At 42.7% G+C, this 21,916-nt stretch overlaps 1 protein-coding gene across 3 annotated transcripts in view; it reads left to right on the top strand.

Annotated features, from left to right (window-relative positions):
* LOC137431716 (tomoregulin-1-like) overlaps nt 1-21,109 on the top strand; it is a 147,158-nt gene extending 126,049 nt beyond the window's left edge. For all 3 annotated transcript variants that reach the window (XM_068123346.2, XM_078782381.1, XM_078782380.1), the window contains exon 9: nt 20,436-21,109. In XM_068123346.2, the coding sequence (XP_067979447.1) occupies nt 20,436-20,466 (31 nt within the window). In that variant the 3' untranslated portion in view covers nt 20,467-21,109. The remainder of the gene's footprint in view (nt 1-20,435) is intronic.
* Nucleotides 21,110-21,916: the final 807 nt, after the last annotated feature.

Below are 21,916 nucleotides of genomic sequence, written 5' to 3'. Positions count from 1 at the left end.
AATAACATATCAATATTTTTTATAACATCCCTGGCTCATTTTCCGTCCTCACAACTCCATGCAACCTGTGCTTTTATAGACCGAGGTCTCATTTTGGAATTGTTGTTCTTGCTGTATTATTTTCTTTCTGTCTTTCCTCCAGCTCCTGCTTCACCCCAGCTTCTTCCATGTAGCATTTCTGACTCGAAATTCCTCATTCGAAAAACTGTGTGTGTGTGACTTACCTAACACCCCGAATCCCCTTTCCACCCTAAAATTTACTCAAGCAATTACCACTGTTGTCACATGCTCAGAGGTCTGTCTGGCAACATAATCAAAATGGCATTCAGTTTTGGTCACCTCACTGTGGAGAAACTCCTGCTCTGACTACAAACCACCCAGTGTACTCCATGGCAAGAGACTAATTTGGCAGCAGGAATGCCCTGGACTGGGGTATTTTTTCCCAACAACAACAACAACAACACCTGTGGGAAGGATATTGATTTATGCATCAGAGAGGGTTCTGCATTGTTCAACTGGATGGGACTAAAATGGCAGGTGTCACAGCCAAAAGAGGGGATTAGAAAAGGTGAAACATTTTAAGTGGAGGTAGGGAATATAACTAGGCAGCACCGCTATAAGATAAAGATAAACAAAGGAAGAGAGGACGAAATGTGTTTTTAATACAAAAAAGTCAGGAGACGACGATGGTTCACGAGCGAGCGGTATTCAATGACAAAGGACGGACTATAACCGAAACAGGCCCGGACAGGCCAGGCCTGGAAATGTAAAAACGAAGGTTACTGACCTTGAAATGAGATAGAAAATAATGTATAATCAGTTATGAGGTTAGTTAGCTGCACAATACCGAAAATTCGGTGAAAAATGAAATTAAAAACGAAAATGGGAAAATAAATAAATAAATAAAATGGGGGAAAAAAATGAAAAATCGAGCTCCGTGGGGCTAGACACATGACATTGGCCTAAACAAATATCGAAACCCCTGTCAGATTCCACCAAACCCCTCGGAGAAGATGCAGCTTGAACTCGATTACCCCCTAAAAAGACATATTTTTCGGGCGCAATACGCCCACTCTAGGCAGGACACAACGAGATCATGATATCAACCTCCCACCCAAGTTTCATCAAGATCGGATGATATCATCGGGTAGTTATGCTGTGGACAGACAGACACACATACAGACAGACAGACAGACACACACACATGACGAATATAGTGGTCACTTGATAACTCGTGAACCAAAAAGTAGTTGGTATGCACGGAACAGTTTGCCAAAGAGTTGTGCGAGAAGGGACGGTCAACGAGTTTAAAAATAAACTTTTATTAAGAATAAAAATATAAAATTATATCAACATGGAGACGCAGAGAAATTAGGCGGATATAGATGGCTGGTAATGATATGCCATGGTGCAGGCTCAGTGGGCACGGGTTGAAGTCCTTGAATTACATATTGGGGTCTTTTATTTTAACATCACAGTAATCCAGAGTTTGAGGCTTGCGGAAGAGCTGAACGATGTGAATCTTCTTTATTTTTATATTTTAAATATTTTTACAACTATGTAGGAAAGTCTTCATGGAGGAAAAACATTGAGCTATCTGCCCTGTGTACAAGCACTCACTTTTAGATATCGAATACACAATGATACGTTTTGAAAAGGCCATTGTGTGCCAGTACACCGGCCAAATTCGAAATAACTTTCCCAAGCCATAGGGTTACCCAATAGCAGGATACATTGTAATTCATCAGTAATGATAACAGCAGCAGACTGAAGTAATTGAAGAAGCCTGGTGTTGGCTTAACGGTTAAAGTGGCTGGCTTGAGATTGCAACGTCCTGAGCCCAAGCCCCTGTCATTCCGTTGAATCAACACCAGGTGGGTCGACTCAGCCTGTCGTCCTTCTGAGGTTTGCAAAATGAGTGCCAGCCTACTGGGATTAATGAGCCATTTCAGGTATCCTGCGACGGCATGACGACCCATCCAGGATTGTGCCCAATAGCCTAGGAAACTGCTTTGGCGGCCCTATATGGATCTGAAGACGCAAAAGGAAGTTGTCATTCACTGTGGAAAAATAGGATAAATGAGCTTTGTGGTATTAACCCTTTGTCGGAGCTTTTGCTAGCTTTTGTAGCTTTCACTATAAAATAGCCAATGACAATGGCGTTTGCTCCCACGGAGCCAAACGTCGGCTTCTTCTTCTCACTTCCCACTGCGGATAGCATGCCTCAATTAACATCTTGTTGATTTCACCCGTTGAAGTAATTGAATCCTGGGCAGGTATTAATTTGCTGTAAAGATTCATGTATGTACATTAAAAAAGGACAATGGGGGAAGGTTTCAGGAGGTTCCATTTTGAGTTTGTAAGGACAGCATAAGTCATCTATGTGTACTCATGTCGGACATCCACTAGACGAGAAAGCCTGCAAATGACCCCATAAGCAGATGTCTCCCCTTTTGTCCTTTTTGGAATTAAAACTCTCCCCAATTCCCCATTCCTTGATATTGAATGCAGTTATGGACAGAAGTCGTGACTTTGTGTCATCAAAGGCCTCATGGAATATTTTGTATTAATTGGGTGGATATTTGTGTGGATCTTCTGCTTTGCCCGTGGGGCAACTTACGTTGCTCAAGAACTCTCCCTCCCACACATCTCCCGATGTCCATGCTCTCAAATGTTGTGTTTGTGTGCTTCCTCCCCTTCTCTCCCCATCTTGTCGACCGCTCCCCTTTTTATATACTTTGTTTGCTTGTTTGTTTGTTTGATAAATGTTAGCTCTTTCACGAGCCTCGACTCTGTATACAAAAAAAAAGGCTTCCAGAGAAGAAGCGAGGTTCAAAAGATAAAGAGAAGAGCACACAGTTCATGCAGGGAACAGTGTGCCATACATTGTGCGTGATGAAGCTTCACTAGGAAGAGTTGGTATCCGACAGAGAGAGAGATATGGCGTATGGAGACACATGGAGAAAGATGGAGAAAGATGGAGACTTTGCACTTACAGGTGGAGAGGACGAGGCTTGTTGAGTGCACAGTTCAGGAAGCAGAAGAGACTCGCAGGGTACAAAAGGTACGGATGACAAAGGGGCTGTGATGAGAGACACAACAGGTGGGCAGACAGAGTCGGAGCTGAAGGAGCAACACACCCGTCATGTTCCTCCTTAGCACTGCGATTCTTAGCCCAGAGGTTTTACCTTGCTCACCCTTCCTTGCTTCTCCATTTATTTGTCCCCATCTTCCCTGCGTTTTTTCTTTGTTCTATTTCCCCCACAAATGCTCTTCTATGCTGGTGTGTTTCCTTTGCTTGTGGGTTTTGCTAGGCCATAAGGTTAAGATTAAGGCCCTGTATGATGTGTTTGAGATTGATGTTCATCATGTCTTTGCGGAGGCTTCAGACACACTTTTGCCCCAGGAGTAGAAAAGATTGGGTGGTTTATTGATTAATTCTCGAGCATTATTGTTTACATTTTATTTAATATTAGTGCAAAAATCAATCCTTGTAAAAGCCCCTTCTTTTTGAGCCATTGCAACTCATTTTAATGGAAGTAGGAAGACGTGGGAATCTTTCCTACACACTACAACTGGCTTGTAATAGTGACCGGGGTAATTGACAACACATTATATGGTAGAATCCCAGTTCACAGCACCTGTTCTGCAAGGGACAAGGGGCACACCCATATTACAGTTTGAAACATCTTGATTGAATGGAAACCAACTTGGATAACTAGAATCTATTGAAAATGCATAATTATATAATACCGTATTAACTATCCCCGTTGGAGTTAGTCCGAAATGGGGGATTATGGATTGGTTCTCATCCATCCATCCTTGCGTCCATCCGCAACCATTTCTCAGACGTGTATGGACCGATTTTGCTCGTACTTGGCACAAAGACAATAACTAATGGTTTACAACAACAAGGTCCTGAATTTTGTTTCGTTTGTATCAATTTGTTTCACGAAGCGATCAAAGATGGCCGACTGGTGGCCATTTTAGTTGTAAAAACCCCGATGTTGAACATGTTCTCAAACATTGCCCAGACATGCATTTACCGATCTTGTTCAAACTTGACAAACAGATAATGAGTAAGGGCGTACATAAGCACCTCACTTTATTTTGAAATCTGATCAAAGATGGCCGACTGGTAGGCTAGCGGCCATTTTAGTTGTAAAAAAAACAAACCAGTATTGAACACGACCTTAACCATTTCTCAGACATGCATTTACTGATCTTGTTCTAACTCAGCACACAGATAATGAATGATGGCTGACATATGCACGTCATTTGTTTTCGATATTCGGGCCAATATGGCCGACTGGCGGTCATTTTGTTACTTACATGTTCCCAACATTTCTTGGCCATGCATAAACAGATTTTGTTCAAGCTTGGGCCAAAGCCAACACATGAGAGTATACATATGCAGAAGATTGTTTTTTAATCCGACCAAAGATGGCCAACTGGCGGCCTTTAATTCCGCACAGCAAAATTACTAAAACCACGTGGGTTATGACATTTTATGTCTTTTTTCTTCTTGTTGTATGCAAGATACAGTACACTTATTATCTGAGAAACACCATTCTTCCCAACAATAATTATTCATTTTATCCAGGATTACACTTTTTAAATTAAAAGCAGCTGAGCACAAACGCAATCTTTCTCATAATACCCAGAATGAAAGAGATTTGCAAGAATTATGGAGATTTAGAGGGAAATGGAAACATATCCCACAATAATCGGCTTCAAAGCCTATTTCTCCTTGCAGTATTGGCACAGATCAGCAGCGATAACCACTCGTTTGATGCCTTGAAGCAGATTTCTTCCCATGCCACTAGTCAAATACGAAATGAAAATAGCACCAATAGTCAGGTTCACTCTGTTTTTTCGTTCAAAATTTTGGAGATTAGCAAAACTATACATTTCTGGAATATTCAGAGCATGAGGAATCCAAAAATTAATGTTGGCATTTGCGTAGACACCTTTGCGAAAATGACACTCAGGACAGTGATGAAGATCTGTAAAAGCATATTCCTGAACGGTATAGACCTCGTAGATCCTGTGTATAGGACTTATAGTTCAATCTGATACTACCTATAACTTCCTATAACAACCTATAACTTCAAAGGACTTGCAATATCATGTATTATGTAATACAGTTATATCACAAATATAAAGACAATGGTTTTCAATTACCTTTGTTTGTTGCTTTTCTATAATCCTGAGCACTATTTTGAGGCCTTTATTGGATTCCTTGACCCAGAAAACATAGGATTAGCATATTTAATTAAGTCTCTAGGTTGACTAGAAGCCGAGATCGCGCAAAATATGTATATTATGGCGGCCATTTTCAAAATCCAAAATGGCGGCCATGCAGGTGTCTGTGCAAATGCCAACATTGATTTTCGGATTCTCCATGCTCTGAAGATTCCCAAAATGTACAGGTTTGCTAATCCCAAAATTTTGAAAGAAATTATATTTGTTAACATAGTGAACCTGACTATCTTCATCACTGTCCTGAGTGTCATTTTCGCAAAGGTGTCTACGCAAATGTAAACATTAATTTTTGGATTCCTCATGCTCTGAATATTCCAGAAATGTATAGTTTTGCTAATCTACCAAAATTTTGAAAGAAATTATATTTGTTAACATAGTGAACCTTTTTTCTTTTTTTTTATATTTTATTTTATTTTATTTTATTTTATTTTATTTATACAAGATCGAGGCTCGTGAAAGAGCGAACATTAATCACACAGAAAGACAAACCGACACATAAAACATATAACATCGGGAGCGGTAGACAAGATGGGGAGAGAGGGAGAAGGACACAAACACAACATTTGAGAGCAGGGACCGAGAGACATGGAGACATCGAGAGATCTGAGAGAGGGCGAGGGCTTTGGGGGGGGGGGCATGGGAAGGGGGCGGTGGGAGAGGTATAAAACATATGGACACTGCCAGGACTTCCAGGAAAGAAGTTGGAATTTCAAACAAGGTGGATCTGGGGTGAATTGGCGGGGGTAGAAAAGATCAAGGTTTTGGATGGGGGAAGATAAGAGATGGTGGTGAACAGCTGTTTTAAAGACCTGGAGGGAGAGGTGGGATTGAAGGGAGTGAGGGAGTTTGTTCCAGAGGCGGCAGAAAAGAGGAATGAAGGAGTGAAGGTGAGCAGAGAGTCTTGATTTTGGCAGTTTAACCATCAGAGGGTTGCTGGCAGATCTTGTGCGACCTGTAGGAATATTTGGGGGACAGAGCACAGAGAGAGCTGGGGGTGCAAGGCCGGAGAGGAGTCGGTAGAAGACAGAAAGACCACCTACCTGCCAGCGGTGAGTGAGTGAAAGGCCCTCAGAGATAGCTTCATCGCGGGAGATTCCAATAATTCTGAAAGCTTTGGTTTCAACAGCGTGAAGCCGAGCTAGGTGTGAGGCAGGAGCACCGGCCCATAGGGGAGAACAGTATTCCATTGAGCTGCGGATGAAAGCCTTGTATGTGGTGAGGAGCTCAGGTGTGCCGAGGAAGGACTTCGCACGACGGAGGATGCCCAGTCGGCGACTGGGTTTGAAGGCCAGCTTGGAAATGTGGTTTTCCCAAGAAAGATCATGGCAGATAGTGAGACCCAAAAGCTTGAGCGACAGAACTTCTTGGAGAGGATTGTTGAGAAAGTAGATGGGAGGGTTGTCCAGTCGATCTTTTCGGAGAGACATAGTAAGAGTGTGAGATTTGTCAGGATTGAAAGACATGTTCCACTTGTTTGACCAGTCTGTGATTTTGTCCAAGTCTTCAGAGAGTGAGGAGGCTGCAGACTGCCGATCTGAGGGAAGAGGAATGGAGCGGCAGAGAGTGGAGTCATCAGCAAAGAGATAGAGAGGATTTTCAAGAGAGTCAGAGAGATCATTGATGAAGACCAGAAAAAGCACGGGGCCCAGAACACTGCCTTGGGGAACTCCAGCCTGAACAGGAAGAGGAGATGAGAGAAACCCATTCAGGGCCACACGTTGACGACGACTAGAGAGGAAGTCCGCGAGGCATGCGTGGAGATTTCCATGGATACCAAAGGAGGAGAGTTTGGTGAGCAGAGCGGGGTGCCAGACCGTGTCGAAGGCACGTGATATGTCGAGGGAGACGGCTCTAATTTCCTGTTTGGCATTGAGGACCTCCATCCATTGTTGAGACAGCAGAAGCAGCATGTCCAGAGTAGAGTGACCTGGTCTGAAACCAAATTGATGATCAGAGATCAAGCCATTGGAGAAGAGGAAAGATTTCATATCCGAAGCAATGATGGATTCCATGACTTTGCTGATAATTGGGAGAAGGCTGATTGGTCTGTAGTTGCTAGGATCTGTTTTTGCACCTTTTTTGTGCAAAGCGGTGATGTTGGCTGATTTCCAAGCAGATGGCAGTTGACCTTGAGCAAAAGAGAGGGTGAAGAGAACAGAGAGAGGGTGAGATAGAGCGGCAGAGCAGGATTTTAGGACCCGTGGGCTGATGCCGTCGGGTCCAGTTGCAGAATCAGAGTCGAGGGTTGACAGAAACTTTTCCACCTTGTCAGGAGGAAAGGACACGGAGTCCAGGAGCAGCAGGGTACGACTGGGTATGGTGGGTACAGAGAGGGATGGGTTTGGGACACAAGATTTAGAGGCAAACACAGAGTTGAGGCATTCAGCTTTTTCACGTGCGGAGTCAGCTGTGTAGCCGTTTGAGGTAAGGGAGGGGATGGAGGGGAACAAACACCAGAAACGGATTTGACCAGACGCCACCAGGATTTGGAAGAGGGAGACAGATAAGAGAGTTCGGTCTTGAGAACAGAGAAATATTGTTTCCTGGCTCTCCTGAGGGTGGACACACACTTGTTTCGGGCTTTGTGAAAGGAAATGAGATTTCCTTCCGTTGGATTTGCTTTCCAGGAGACGAAGGCAAGTTGTTTCTGGGCAACAGCCTCACCACAAGATTCCGTGTACCATGGACGGGAGGAAGGGTATGACAACTGAAGACGAGATGGGATAAATCTGTGCATGAGAGAGAGCAATTTACTTTGGAAGAATTCCCAGGATGAGTTGATGTCAGAGGTGGTAGAGATGGGAGACCAGTCCAGATGATTGATGGCTGCTTGAAGACCGTGCCAGTTGGCCTGAGTGAAATGCCAGACTCGTCGACGCTGAGCAGGCTCCCTGAGGATGGTCAGAGAGATGTCCACTTTAACAAGGACATGATCAGATGATCCGATTGGAGCAGAAGAAGAGCAGCAGACATTTTCAGGGAAGTTAGTCATAACCTAGTCCAGGAGAGAAGATGTTCCGTTGACTGAGATCCGGGTCGGGAAATTGACAGATTGTGTCAGTCCCAGTGAGTCGCAGAAGTCCTTTGCTGAGGAGCCATGGCTGGTGAGAGAGGTACCCACACCCAGCCAACTGGCATGATGACAGTTGAAATCACCACATATGAGGAAGAGAGAGTTGGGATGAGTAGATAGAAGTTGGTCCATATTATCAGACAGCGAGATGTAGATGGAGTCATCACTGTTTGGTGGACGGTACAACACACATATGAACAAGAGGTGGGAGCGAAGGGGAAGCCGTAGCCAGAGGTATTCCTGGGGGTGAGGTGGAGAGAGTGCAGTGCAGGGCGAGTGAGGAAGAGAGTTTTTGATAAAGATAGCAACCCCGCCTCCAGGACGAGGCTCAGGTCTATCATACCGGAGGAGGGAGTAGCCCGGGAGAGATACTAAGGAATCAGAGACATCATAAAGGAGGAAAGTTTCTGTTAAGCAGATCACGTCTGGTTTGACAGAAGTAACCTGTATGGAGAGATCAGTTAAGTTTGAACGAAGGCCCCGGATGTTTGAGGTCCATACCGTTAATGAAGAGGAAGGGGGAGCATCAGATACAGAACAGGGGGGAGGAGGGGTAGGGTAAGATGTGGAAGAGGTAGGGAGAGCTGTTGAAGGTGTGTCAGAGATTTCAGAATAGCTCGGAGAAAGGGAAGGATGGGGCGGACAAAAGGTTTGATGGTGATTGGGTGAGGCACAATGAGGTGTTATTTGAGGAGGGGGAAGAGCGAGGCAGAAGGTTGGGGGAGATGGAGGTGAGAGTTGGAAGGGGGAAGAAGTGGGGAGGACGCTTTGAGGAGGGGGAGTGAGAGGGGGGAAATTGAGAAGCAATGAGGGTGGGGAGATTTGAAGGGGAGGGGTGAGGGGGGAGTTTGGGAGGGAAGGGACAAGGGGAGGGATTTGAAAGGGATGGGATATGGGGGAGATTTGGAGGGGAGGGGTGAGGGAGGAGTCTAGGAGGGGAGGGGCGAGGGGGCATCTTGGCGGGGAGGGGTGAGGGGGTAGTTTAGGAGGGAGGGGGCAAGGGGGGAGATTTGAAAGGGATGGGTGATGGGGAAGATTTGGAGGGGAGGGGTGATGGGGAAGATTTGGAGGGGAGGGGTTATGGGGAAGATTTGGAGGGGAGGGGTGAGATTGGATTTTAGAAAGTGTACGATTTATGGGAAACGAACATTTATTGCAAAATGAGTTTCTTGTGACCTTCGAGTTAAAAATACATTTAAGGACGCTGGATGGAGGATGGAGTGCAGGAGAGTTTAGGGAATGTAGAAAAAAGGCACTATAGGAGATGGATATTTTTTTTGGGATGAATTGATTTGGTGAGCAAGTCGAAAGCAGCCTTTTAAAGAAGAAGAAGAAAAAGGTGTTATAAAATATGATGGAATACATAACTTGAGGGGAAAGTGTAAACATTGAAGGTTAATAACAGTGAAAACTATCTGGGGAAATGGGGGAGAAACACGTGGTCGAAGAACGAACGAACGAATAAGAATGAATAAACGAATGAGAACAGAGAAGGAAATGTTTTTTTTTTTGTTTTTTTTTTAGTTGAGATTTACACAAGGAAGTAGGCTATGGGTGAAAAGCCTGGGAATACAGAGAACGAAAATTATTGGATCACAAACGACGGACCGCTGAGAGAAAAACAAAGCCTCAAGGTTGTACAGTGTACACTGTACAAGGCCTCAAGACACGACACGAATTAACACGATTTTCAATACAGGTATGAAAGATTTGCACCGAAAAATCTTCGTCGGGACACAATATACGTACAACACCATAAATAAATACAGTTTTAACGAAAATACAAATGGGAACAATCACTTAACTTCGATTTCAAATCGTTCGTGACGCGGCAAAGGCCTTGCTCGCGACACGGCAAACAGACGATCAATTTATGAAAGATAAACACCGAGAAACAACCAAAGTTACACACAATAACTTCACACACCGAAAGATAAATACAGTTTCGACAAAATACAATTGTGAACAGACAACTTCGAAAAACGTGGAGACCGTGTGGAGCTTCGAAAATCCCTCCCACCGTCTCCGAGATCTCGCGAGACCCCTCCTGGTGCTGAGGAGTTGTCCAACCTGACTACAAGTTTAAAATGCTTTATGAACTATTGCCAATGCAACAAAACGAAGTGTGTATGAAACAAAAGCAAACAAGGATATATCCATTTTATGCCTGTGATATGACCTTTGTATCATTTATTCAATGAGCCTTGGTACAAGTATGTATAATGATGCAAAGATGAACTTTAAGGTTCTGTTGGGTAAAAATTCTACTACCGAGCTAACTTGTGAACCAAAGATGGGATTTTAACCAAACTTGGTCGAAATATATATATTATGATGCAAAGATATACCTGGTGTTGGCCTAATGGTTAGGGCGGCGGGCTTGGGTTCCTCAGGTCCTGTGTTTGAATCCCGTTCAGCTGTTGAATTAATACCAGGTGGGGTTGACTCAGCCTGAAAACCATCCTTCTGAGATCGGCGAAATGAGTACCAGGGCACTGGGTCCTTTCTCAAGGAGGTTGGTGGCAGGATTTACACTCCGGCCTGTAAAAACACCTCATTCCGTAGCACACACGGTGGTGTGTGTTGGGATGGTGCTGAGGAGTTGTCCAAGGATACTGCGACGTGCTGTTCAAGCGTACACTCCTATATATATACATATGCAAAGATGAACTGATTAGATTTTGTCATCAAGAGGTCAAGGGTCAGAGGTCATGTCAGGTAAAAATGTGATACTTGAGAACAGCTGAAGGGATTTAAATTAAACTAGGAACAAATATGTATAATGACGTAATAATGTGGGCAGAGGCATTATATCAGTCAATGTTGCGACGTAAAATAGTGCCGTTGGACCTTTCTTTTACACCACCCCACTTATAACTTTTGAAGTTAATGGTTAAAGTGAAAACAAAATGACGCATTACATCCTCTCATTATATAATACTAGGGCATGCCCGTACTATATATATATCTAAAATTATATCCCCCCCCCCTCTATTTACATGAAATGGTTTGGTCCATTCGCAAAGCCAAAGCGAACGGCTTGCGAGTACGGTGACAATCCCCCCCCCTCTATTTACATGAAATGGTTTGGTCCAAAGCGAACGGCTTGCGGAGTTTGGTAAAGAAATCGCCATAGCTCGGTAACTACTTCTCCGATTAATATGAAACCTTGAAAAGGCACATCCTCAGGTCCCCAGCAATATACCTGGCAAGTTTCAAGTATATCGGACCCGTAGTTGTCGAGAAACAGCGGTCACAGACAAACAAACACACAGACACACAGACACACAGACATTACTGGAATTATAGATAGACTAGGGCATGCCCGTACTATATATAAGCTAGGACGTGCCCGTACGTGGGTGCCCGTTCCTTGCCAAAAAAAAAAAAAAAAAAAAAATTTGTGTTCGGGGTGTGTGTGTGTAAACATCCTAGGGCGTGCCCGTACGTGGGTGCAAAAAAACATGCGTGCAAACAACAACAAAAAAAAACTTTGAAACCACGTGGCAGTAACGACCACAGAACCCCCCCCCCCCCCTCTATTTACATGAATGGTTTGGTCCATTCGCAACGACCACAGAACCCCCCCCCTCTATTTACATGCAATGGTTTGGTCCATTCGCAACGCCAAAGCGAACGGCGAACGGCTAAATCGCCATAGCTCGGTAAGTACTTGTCCGATTAATTTCAAACCTTGAAAAGGCACATCCTCGGGTCCCCAGCAATATACCTGGCAAGTTTAAAGTATATCGGACCCGTGGTTGTCGAGAAACAGCGGTCACAGACAAACACACAGACACACAGACACACAGACACACAGACACACAGACACACAGAGATTACTGGAATTATAGATAGATGACTGATAAATATCAAGTTTCCTATGTTATTTGTTTTTGTCTCAGAATTTTAAATAATGGCATCAAGTACCAAGAACATAGCAGTGACATAAATATTCCGTTGTTGTCTTCAAATGCAGCCTGTGGCTGCTGGTTGCATCATTTCTCTGGAAGCGCGTTTGTGCCGCTAATGCAGTGTCCCAATTATCAGCGAGCTGGTACTCAATTTGCAGACCTCGGAAGGATGACAGGCTGAGTCAACCCCCTGGCGTTGATTCAATGATCGACCGGGATTCAAACTCAAGATCTGAGGATCCAAAGCAAAGATTCCGTGAAGAAGGCCTCCAGACTCTTCTTATACTCGGCAGTTCATAGAACACCTTACCCCATGCTGTATTGAGAAAAAAGGAAATGGCAAGGGTCTTTCGATTCTTGCTTTGAGTTTCTGAGCATAATCTATATTTCTGAGTACGAGCTTGATTTCTGAGCATAAGCCGCCATTTTGTGCGAATCTCGCTGCTACTCCACTCTTAGAGTGTGCGGCAAATTTTATAGGTGGGGGCAGCTTATAGCAACAGCTCTACAACTTATATACAGCAACAATTTATACCTTACAGCAATAGGCTTATAAGTCACTGGAGGCCTATCGGTACTTCACTGCTGGCTTCGTGCAGACAGTACATCATGTCAAGTCTGCAACAGGGTTGATTATCTTGAAAGCTGATGTACGTCCATCACAGCGGGCTAATGACCCTTCACATCGCCCATGGCTAGCCACAAACAGTGACGGAGTAGTGCAAGCTGCCCACTGCACTTCCATGGCTGGGTAAGTTTAAATATAAAACTATTACTTTTAACTTCCGTTAGTATTTTCATTACATCACAGCTACTGAAAATATAAGTAAGTAACTGTTGTGTGTATCGCGCATGTATAAACATGTACGCACGCATTGCAACGCGTGTTTGCTTTCATCGGCCGTTCGGGTGTCAGAGGGTGAAAGTACCCGGTAGTACTTTCATACCTGGTGTGCTCATGAGGTACATGTACACATCCGCGAACTGAACATCCGGCCAGGCCGTCGGGTCGTTGATCCACGCACTTGCCGGTAACCGGTACGGACAAATTGCAAGGCCAATTGCCGATAATTTGGTCTCGTATCTCTCTTTAGCTTCGCTTGGAAGATTGTCAAAATAGTTGTAAGACATGCTGATATAAGTGGCCAGTAGTTTGTGACGAAAGTCGTAAGTTAAACCGTTGCAACAACACAAAATCTAGCACTTTCCTGCACAAGTCTGCAAACACAAAGCACACACACACTGCAAGCGCGCAGCGTGATCGTTTTCATCGCTCTAGGGCGCGTGACGCCGTTACTAGGCGGAAGTGACATCACTCCGCCCCCACCCATTGGCCAAGACGGCGTAGTGTTTTGCCAAAGTACTGCTAAACTGGTGGCTTTTGGAAGTGGAAACTACAGTGTTTAAATATATAATTCATTGGAAATAAAATAAAAGTTTTGAAGGCTGTAGAAAAAAAAAAGAAGCATTTATTTGGAAGTTTACCGCCATTGATGCATCGTCTTTTTCATCACTTCATTTAACACGTCAAATTAGTTATTCATGCCTATAATTTTTGTGCTTTATGATGTCCCTAAAACTAGTAAGTTTCCTGTTTGAATGATTTTCAATTTTGTTTGACTGTCAGACAGGTAGACAGAGTAAAACCTCATCATCGTTACTCATCAGTCAGTAGACAGACATCTTTAGTCAGTACCTAGACATCTTTACTCATCAGTAGACGGAGTAAAAAAAAATCACTTTACTCATCTGTGCGCATGCGCCATCATGACGAAATTCTGTACAACTTGCCAAATTCAGAGCCAAAGGACTACTTAACTATGGGATCGTGTTCTGATTCATGTCCTACAGTGTTCAAAATATATCAATTATTTGAAATTTCATGGTTCCTCGATCATCGACTGATGTCTATCAGACAAACAGTGCGAACCAATTGCTTTAACCCCTCGTTGCACTATGCACACAGGGTAATTAACACAGAACAGACACAGAAGGAAAACAAGAAAGAGCCATCAGAGATTGCAGACTCTCGCCAGGACATGTTTTAAGGGTTTTGTGTTGAAACAAATTTGGCGGCCAAACCACATGACCGATGATGTCATCATTATTTATTTTCTCCACCAATGTCTCCCTACATGACGCTCAATAAATTTTATCTTGATCGGATGAAGTTTTGTACTTGTCGAATTATGACGTCATAATGGAGCCACCTAAGACGTCATCATTAACATATGTTATTCCCCATGGAGAGTTATTTACAATGAGCTGTGTCTCAATTTTTTTATGCAGCACTTTCACATATAGAGGTGCAAAGCTTTTCGGTTTTTCCAAGATAGCGGCCGTACCACGTGACCTATGACGTCATAATTATCATTTAATTTTTTTACATGAGTCACCGCACCTATGGTGAAAATTTCCTGTCAATCGGACCAACAGTTGCAAAGAAAATCATATTTATTCTTTGCGGACAAACAAACAGACAGACAGACAAACAGACTCAAATGCAATACCCGTCTCCTCTGGCGAGGGCTCCACTACCAGTGGAGGGCAATGAACATTAAATCCAGAAACATTTAAAAAATAATTTCTTCTAACACTCGCCTGCACATGAGAACTATTCAGCAATGGGTATCATCTGTCTGTCTGGGGTGGGAAAATGGATGTGCTGGACTGATTGTGTCCAGGTAGCCTTCCAATGGATAACTTGAAGACAATGCTGCTGTTATTAACAAGGTCTTGCTTCACGATCAGCATAATCAGATTTCCAGAACCTGCGACAGTTGTAAATACAGGATATTCAATTCAACAGTAAATCAAATTGTCAGTGAAGATCTGAAGAAAATTAATGTGAGGATAACATGAGTGCCACAAATCTGCACGGAGAAGCAGACACAGTGGAAAGCAGGGAAATACATCAACAGTTGGGTCGAGGTACTCAACAGAGGGGCTCCTGGAGGTAGAATGGACAAGATAAATAATGAGAGAGAAGGTGAAGAGGGGAGGATGACATGCAAGTGAACAAGCTGGACACAAGCTCAAGTAAAAGTAATGGGCTGAAACAATGGGAAAGAAGAATTATGGAGATGGAGATATTTCGCTCAACAACTGGCTTCAAAGTCTATTTCTCCTTTTATTATTGGCACAGAGAAGCAATGGAACAACTAAATGGAAAGTGAGTGAGGGAGAGGAGAAAAAACAAAACTAGGATGGTACTCTTCGACAACCGATATGCCTCAGACCACATTATTACAACATTATACATACTTGTAGCAACTTTGACTTAGATCCCTTCAGCCGTTCTTAAGTTATAGTGGTAATGAAATAATTTTTAGGCATGATCTCTGGCCTTTGACCCCTTGACCCCAAAATATAATCAGTGCCTCTTTGCATCATAACATATAATTATACTAAGTTTGGTGAAAATTCCATGACTGGTTCACAAATTAGCTCCATGACAGAATTCTTACCTAGCAGGATATCGGACATTTGACTTTTGACCTATTGACCCCAAAATCTCAGTACATCTTTACATTATGAAACATACTTGTACCAAGTTTGATTTAAATCCCTTCAGCTGTTCTAAAGTTATCACATTTTTACCTGTCATGACCTCTGACCTATTGATGCCATAAACCAATCAGTTCATCTTTGCATCACAATATATACTTGTACTAAGTTTGTTAAAATTCCCATCACTGGTTCACAAGTTGGCCTTGTAACAATTTTTTCTTAACATGACCTCTGACCTTTGGCCTCTTGACCCCAAAATCGAAACAGTTCATCTTTACGTCATTATTCATACCGGTACCAAGTTTGACTTGGATCCCTTCAGCTGTTCTGAAGTTATTGCAGTAACGAAATAATTGTAACTTAACATGACCTCTAACCTTTGACCTTTTGACCCCAAAATAAAATAGGTTTATCTTTGCATCATCATGCATACTTGCACCAACTTTGGTCAAAATCCCATCACTGGTTCACAAGTTATCGTGGTGACAGGACTTTCACCTAATATGATCTCTGCCCATTGACCTTTGACCTCATGACCCCAAAATCGTATCAGTTCATCTTTACCATATTATACATAAGTGCACCAAGTTTGACTTGGATCCCTTCAGCCGTTCTCAAGTTATCGTGGTAATGAAATAATTTTTACTCAGCATGATCTCTGGCCTTTGACCCTTTGACCCCAAAATATAATCAGTTCATCTGTGCATCATAATATATAATTATATTAAGTTTGGTGAAAATTCCATGACTGGTCCACAAATTAGCTCCATAACAGAATTCTTACCTAGCAGGATATCGGACATTTGACTTTTGACCTACTGACCTCAAAATCTCAGTACATCTTTACATCATGATACATACTTGTACCATGATACATGATACATGATACATTCAAAATCCCATCACTGGTGCACAAGTTATCGTGGTGACAGGACTTTCACCTAATATGATCTCTGCCCATTGACCTTTGACCTCATGACCCCCAAAATCGTATCAGTTCATCTTTACCATATTATACATAAGCGCACCAAGTTTGACTTGGATCCCTTCAACCATTCTCAAGTTATTGTGGTAACGAAATCCTATCACAGATGGATGGACGCACAGACGGACAGATGGATGGACGCACAGACGGACAGCCGGATGAACAACCCAAAAACATAATGCCTCCGGCGACTTCATCGGCAGAAGCATAAAAACCTGGAAATGGAAGGGGTAGGCTTGGGGAAGGGTAATGAGGGTAAATAATATTATGAGTATTGTTGGGGGATCAGTTGAGGTGAACAACCATTTTGAAGCCCTAAAGGGAAGAATGAAATTGGATTGACCAGACTGAGGAAGTTTGTTCCACAAATGAGAGGAAATAGGAACAAATTAGTGGAGGTGAATAGTGAGCCTGGATTTTGAGAGTTTCATCAGAATTGAGTTACTGGTGGACCATGTGCACCCACCTGGGGAGTGGGGCTGGGGCTGGGGAGGTTGCCAAAACCCCCACCTGGGGAGGTTGCCAAACCACAAAGAAGGCAGGAGAAGACAAAGAGGCTACAAATGCGAGAGCAGCAGGCCAAGATATTGAGCTTTGCTGTGGAAGATTCCGCTGATCTTTAACTGGAAATCCAAACTTTGTTGGAACACACCATTGAACAACCTTTAGAGGCAATGCTAACTGCTAAATTCTCTATGTCTGATAAAGGGCAAATGTCAAGAAGAGAGGGTCAAGGTGCTTCACGCTATTGTTTTATGATCACCTTGGTATTGTGTTAAACTGAGCAGTTCCACAGGGTGCAAAAATGAATTGGGATGACCACCATATGGTTGTGCATGATCATGTGAGACGAGCTGCAATGCGCAAAATGCACACAGCTCTTCTAATCAAAGCCATCTTTCCTTCACGCCAATGGTGTGCCGCATGCAAAACGCAATGTCCGCAACCTGTTAGTCATGCGACTGGGAGGTTTTGCCTTACCCACCATATCCACCGGAGCTGACGCCATGCGATTTCCATTCATTTACCAAAATGTAAATCAAGCTTGAGGAAAGACATTTTGCATCAACTGAAAAGGTGAACAGGGCATAGCCAAAATCCACCACATTCAGGACAATTCAGAAGGAAGGCTTCTTTGCTGGGACCAAAGCTGCGTGAGGGAAGATCGAGAATTCTTAGAATATTATGACTTGAATCATTTTTGTTAATTATACGATGTTTATTATGTAGATGAGGTGACAAACTTTTGAGATTATACTCACTAGCAACGGTACCTGCCCTATGGGCGGGGCTTCAATTGGGAGGCCCAATTGAAAAAGCAAAATATCAGAAATTGAAGGCTTTTTTATTTTGAACGGTTTATATAAACATCCGTTAAATCATGTCACTCGCAAATCATCAAAATCTAAACAGTATTTGTAGAATTTCAATAAAAGCCACATCACTGTTCATATCGGTAAATATTATTCCATCGTGTTTCAAATTTGGGCAATGGGCTCTCCAATATTCGATGTGTTTACGGTTTGAATTACGTAACGTAACGTTTGTGACGATGTTTTCATTGTGACGATGTTGTGCCGATGTTTGTGTTTGATATGACAATGTAAACGTAATTTCGTAATGTTTTTCGTTTTTATTTTAGGAATCATTTAATGAACGTTTAATGTTTCATGAACGTTTAATGAGCGTAATGATCATTAAATGAATGAATGAATAATTCGATGCGAAGCGAAAGACGCCTCAGAGCTGTCACATTCACAATCGCTATGTCGTATGTACTCCCGATATGTCGTATTCACTCCCGTTTTGAGCCGATAGGTGTTACGGCCTTGGCAAGATCGATGGAGACAGCGATCTGTTAGTGTATTCACCGCCCAAATAGCGATGTGGAATTCTCTCATGTGGAGATTAAACGTCGTTTGAACTTTGGCCGAGGTCATTATTTACTTTTAATGATGTTTATATACGAATGATGTTTAATGATGTGTATATTGGTTTTGGGTCGTCCTTTCCACATATCTCGTGGGGTTGTGAGTTGGAGAGACGGCCGTGATGGCGGGGAGGAGGTTGGAATTCTCTCAAGCAGGGATTCAACCCGTGTCCTTATAAAAGGTCTTTGTCCGAGGTCACCGAGTCCGATCGGTGCAGCGGTGCAGCGATCGGTGCAGCCGTTTGTACGGCACCCGGGAAAACAACATCGTCACAATGAAAACATCGTCACAATGAACGTTTTGCGAACGCGAATGTTATGCGGGAGTCCAAACCTGAGAATGCTGGAGACTAAAGCTGAAATTGGGAAAACTAAATAGCCTATTTTACTCCTGGAGATCCCAGGATTACCCACCCAAAATATCGTTGCGATCGGTTCAGCTGTTTTTCCAGTACCTTCGAATGGACAGACATACGGACAGACAGACGGATGGACATTTGGTGAATTATAGAAAGATAATTAAGCCCCCCTATAGAAGCAGGGGAGGCTTAAACCTGTTGTAGGCTTTGTTCTACAATTAGTGCCCCTCAAATTAGTGACATAAGGCTGCAGAGGCAATTTTTGTATGGTACTTCAGAGTTTTTGTTATATCCCTAGCAGTATTAAACCACCATTTAAGTTTTTTTTATTTCTTCCTTTCTTTTTCTGCCAATGTCTGAGCTGTATCTCAAAGCCAGCTGGGATTTTCGGAATACAATTTTATATCAAAATGGGAATACAAAATATTTGGGATTGACATAGCTTTTTTCCCCCCCCCCCGCCACCCCCCCAGTTTTTCCAAACACGATGGAATAATATTTACCGACATGAACAGTGATGCGGCTTTATTGAAATTCTACAAATACTGTTTAGATTTTGATAAGAATTACGAACCTGCAGCGAATGCGGAAGTGGACAGATGACGGCAATGCGCGGATTTGATAATATCCCAATACAACCGTCATTCAATCGTAATGTTAAATCGTTAAACGTTAATCGTGTTAATCGTTTTGTTAAAGTATCAATTGATGATTGGAATTGAGTGACTACAATTACGATTTTGAATTCGTAATTGTGTTCACCCAACCGTACGGAACTTCACATCAGGATTTAAATATTTGTTTATGTCACAAATGTTGTTAAAAGTTTATTTTTTATATTAATGTTATTTAATTTGTGATTGGAGTTATGCTGTTTGGAATGAAAAAAGAGATATCGAGTTCAAGTGAATGACGGAATGCCGTGATGGTTTCTACTTTCTAAACGTGAAATTCACGGATCGCCATATGCAGATTCGCCATTGACTGGGAATGGAACACACGTACCTGTTTGTTTGGAAACGGGTACGTTTTTCATGGAAGTCCTTCACGAACTTGCTGTCAATGTCTGACGTGCGACTGAAGGTGCTACAGGAATGTGGAATTTATTGGTTTCATGCTTTAGCATTCACCGTTTCTGCATTGTCTGTTTGCTTCTGGCCTCCCACCCGTGCATAACACGGGTACCTCACTGGTTTTCTTAATTTGCACTCTATCCCTAAATGTTGAAGGTCAAGGTCAGATGGCAGTCTGAAAAAGTATGCCATCATTGGATCGCGGTCGCCAGGGGAGGCTTAACCTTGGCGATCGCAGATATCTAGCTAAACCAGAGATCTTGCATTAAAATTAGAACGTGCAATCCTGACTATCACAAATCGACTTTGTTTATTTTCTCTTTCAGGAAATGCCCGAAAAACCGAAGACGTCGATAATTTACAGAAGCTTACTCGGAGGTCGTGTAAATTTTTGGGAGGCTTTTTATTATTCTTATTTGCTGTTCAGTTAGTCTATCAAACGAAGAAAGAAAATGACTTCTCACAATTAGATCAACGTTCTAGGGTAATGCTAGAAATATGAATACGGTTTGCCTGCTTTGTATATTAGCACGCTGTACAACAAAATTCGTTTTCCCTCTTTGTGATGCATTGTATCATCTGTGTTATATCTCCAAAAAATGTGACTCCATTACTACTAGTTGATAAGTTAATAAAATTTGAACTGTGCAAAAAATATGTAGAATTTATATGACGGTTAGTTATCAATTGTGTTTTATGTGTATAAGCAGACTAAAATTTCTAGCAGCCCTGCTTTCTATCATGCATAACCTTTTGATATATTGCTGTACACAGCTGTATTTCTGTTTATACGTCTTTCTGCAAAATTTCTAATTATTTGAAAAGGGAAATAATCATAACTTCACGTGTACGCAGAGGGAATATTTCGATCTGTGAATGCTTGTCGAGGTTAGCACAGTTTACTTGTGGCGCAGTAACTGACCGTATGTTTAGACTTCAACCTTGCTGTGGAAATGGTGCTTAGATATTGCAAGGATTTGTTTAAAAACAATTAAAGGCGAAAACATATGCTTTGAGTTTGGAGATTGTTACTTTGTCTTGGTAAAGCCTTCATTACTTTGGAGATTATAATTATGTAATTGTTAACAGTGTTTCTCACCTGTTTTCAGCAAGCACCACACCAAGAAGTGACTCGTCTAGTAAACTTAAAACAACCAATGAAAATTCACTCACTGCACTCTGAATTATATATGTGTATGGAATGATGGATGACCCTCCTTGTGCCATGAGGCGCATATTAGGCTGCGGAGGCAGTTTCATTGTCTAGGGTGCACAACCCCCTGGAAGGGTCGCCACTCTGACACAGGGTACTCAACTGGCTCACTTCCAGCAAAGTGGTACTTACTTTTCTGACCTCAGAAGGATAACAGGGCTGAGTCAACCGACCTGGTGCTATTTTGATACGGCCTGCCGGAGCTTTAAATCGCGATGTTAAATGCAAAGCCAACTGCCTTAACCATTAAGCTACCACCACCGTGTGTGTGTGTGTGTGTGTGTGTGTGTGTGTGTGTGTGTGTGTGTGTGTGTGTGTGTGTGTGTGTGTGTCGTTGGTTATCTCCGTTTGCAGATTACAGAAGGTGGTCCTGTCAGGTCTCATTGCAAGATAACGAAAAAAAAACGCGGCACGAAATACTCGACTATTATATACAGGTATGAAAGATTAACACCGATAAATCTTCCAAGGGACGCACTATAGGTACACACACGTAAGATAAATACAGTTTCGACAAAAATACAATTGTGAACAGTTACTTCACTTCGAGCGTGCGTGAAGATCGGGACAGCTTCGAAAAACCGTGAGCTCCCC

The sequence above is a fragment of the Myxine glutinosa genome, chromosome 7, assembly GCF_964187855.1.
Source record: "Myxine glutinosa chromosome 7, kmMyxGlut1.1, whole genome shotgun sequence".
Lineage (NCBI taxonomy): Eukaryota > Metazoa > Chordata > Myxini > Myxiniformes > Myxinidae > Myxine > Myxine glutinosa.
This window is presented reverse-complemented; position numbering and strand designations above follow the sequence as displayed.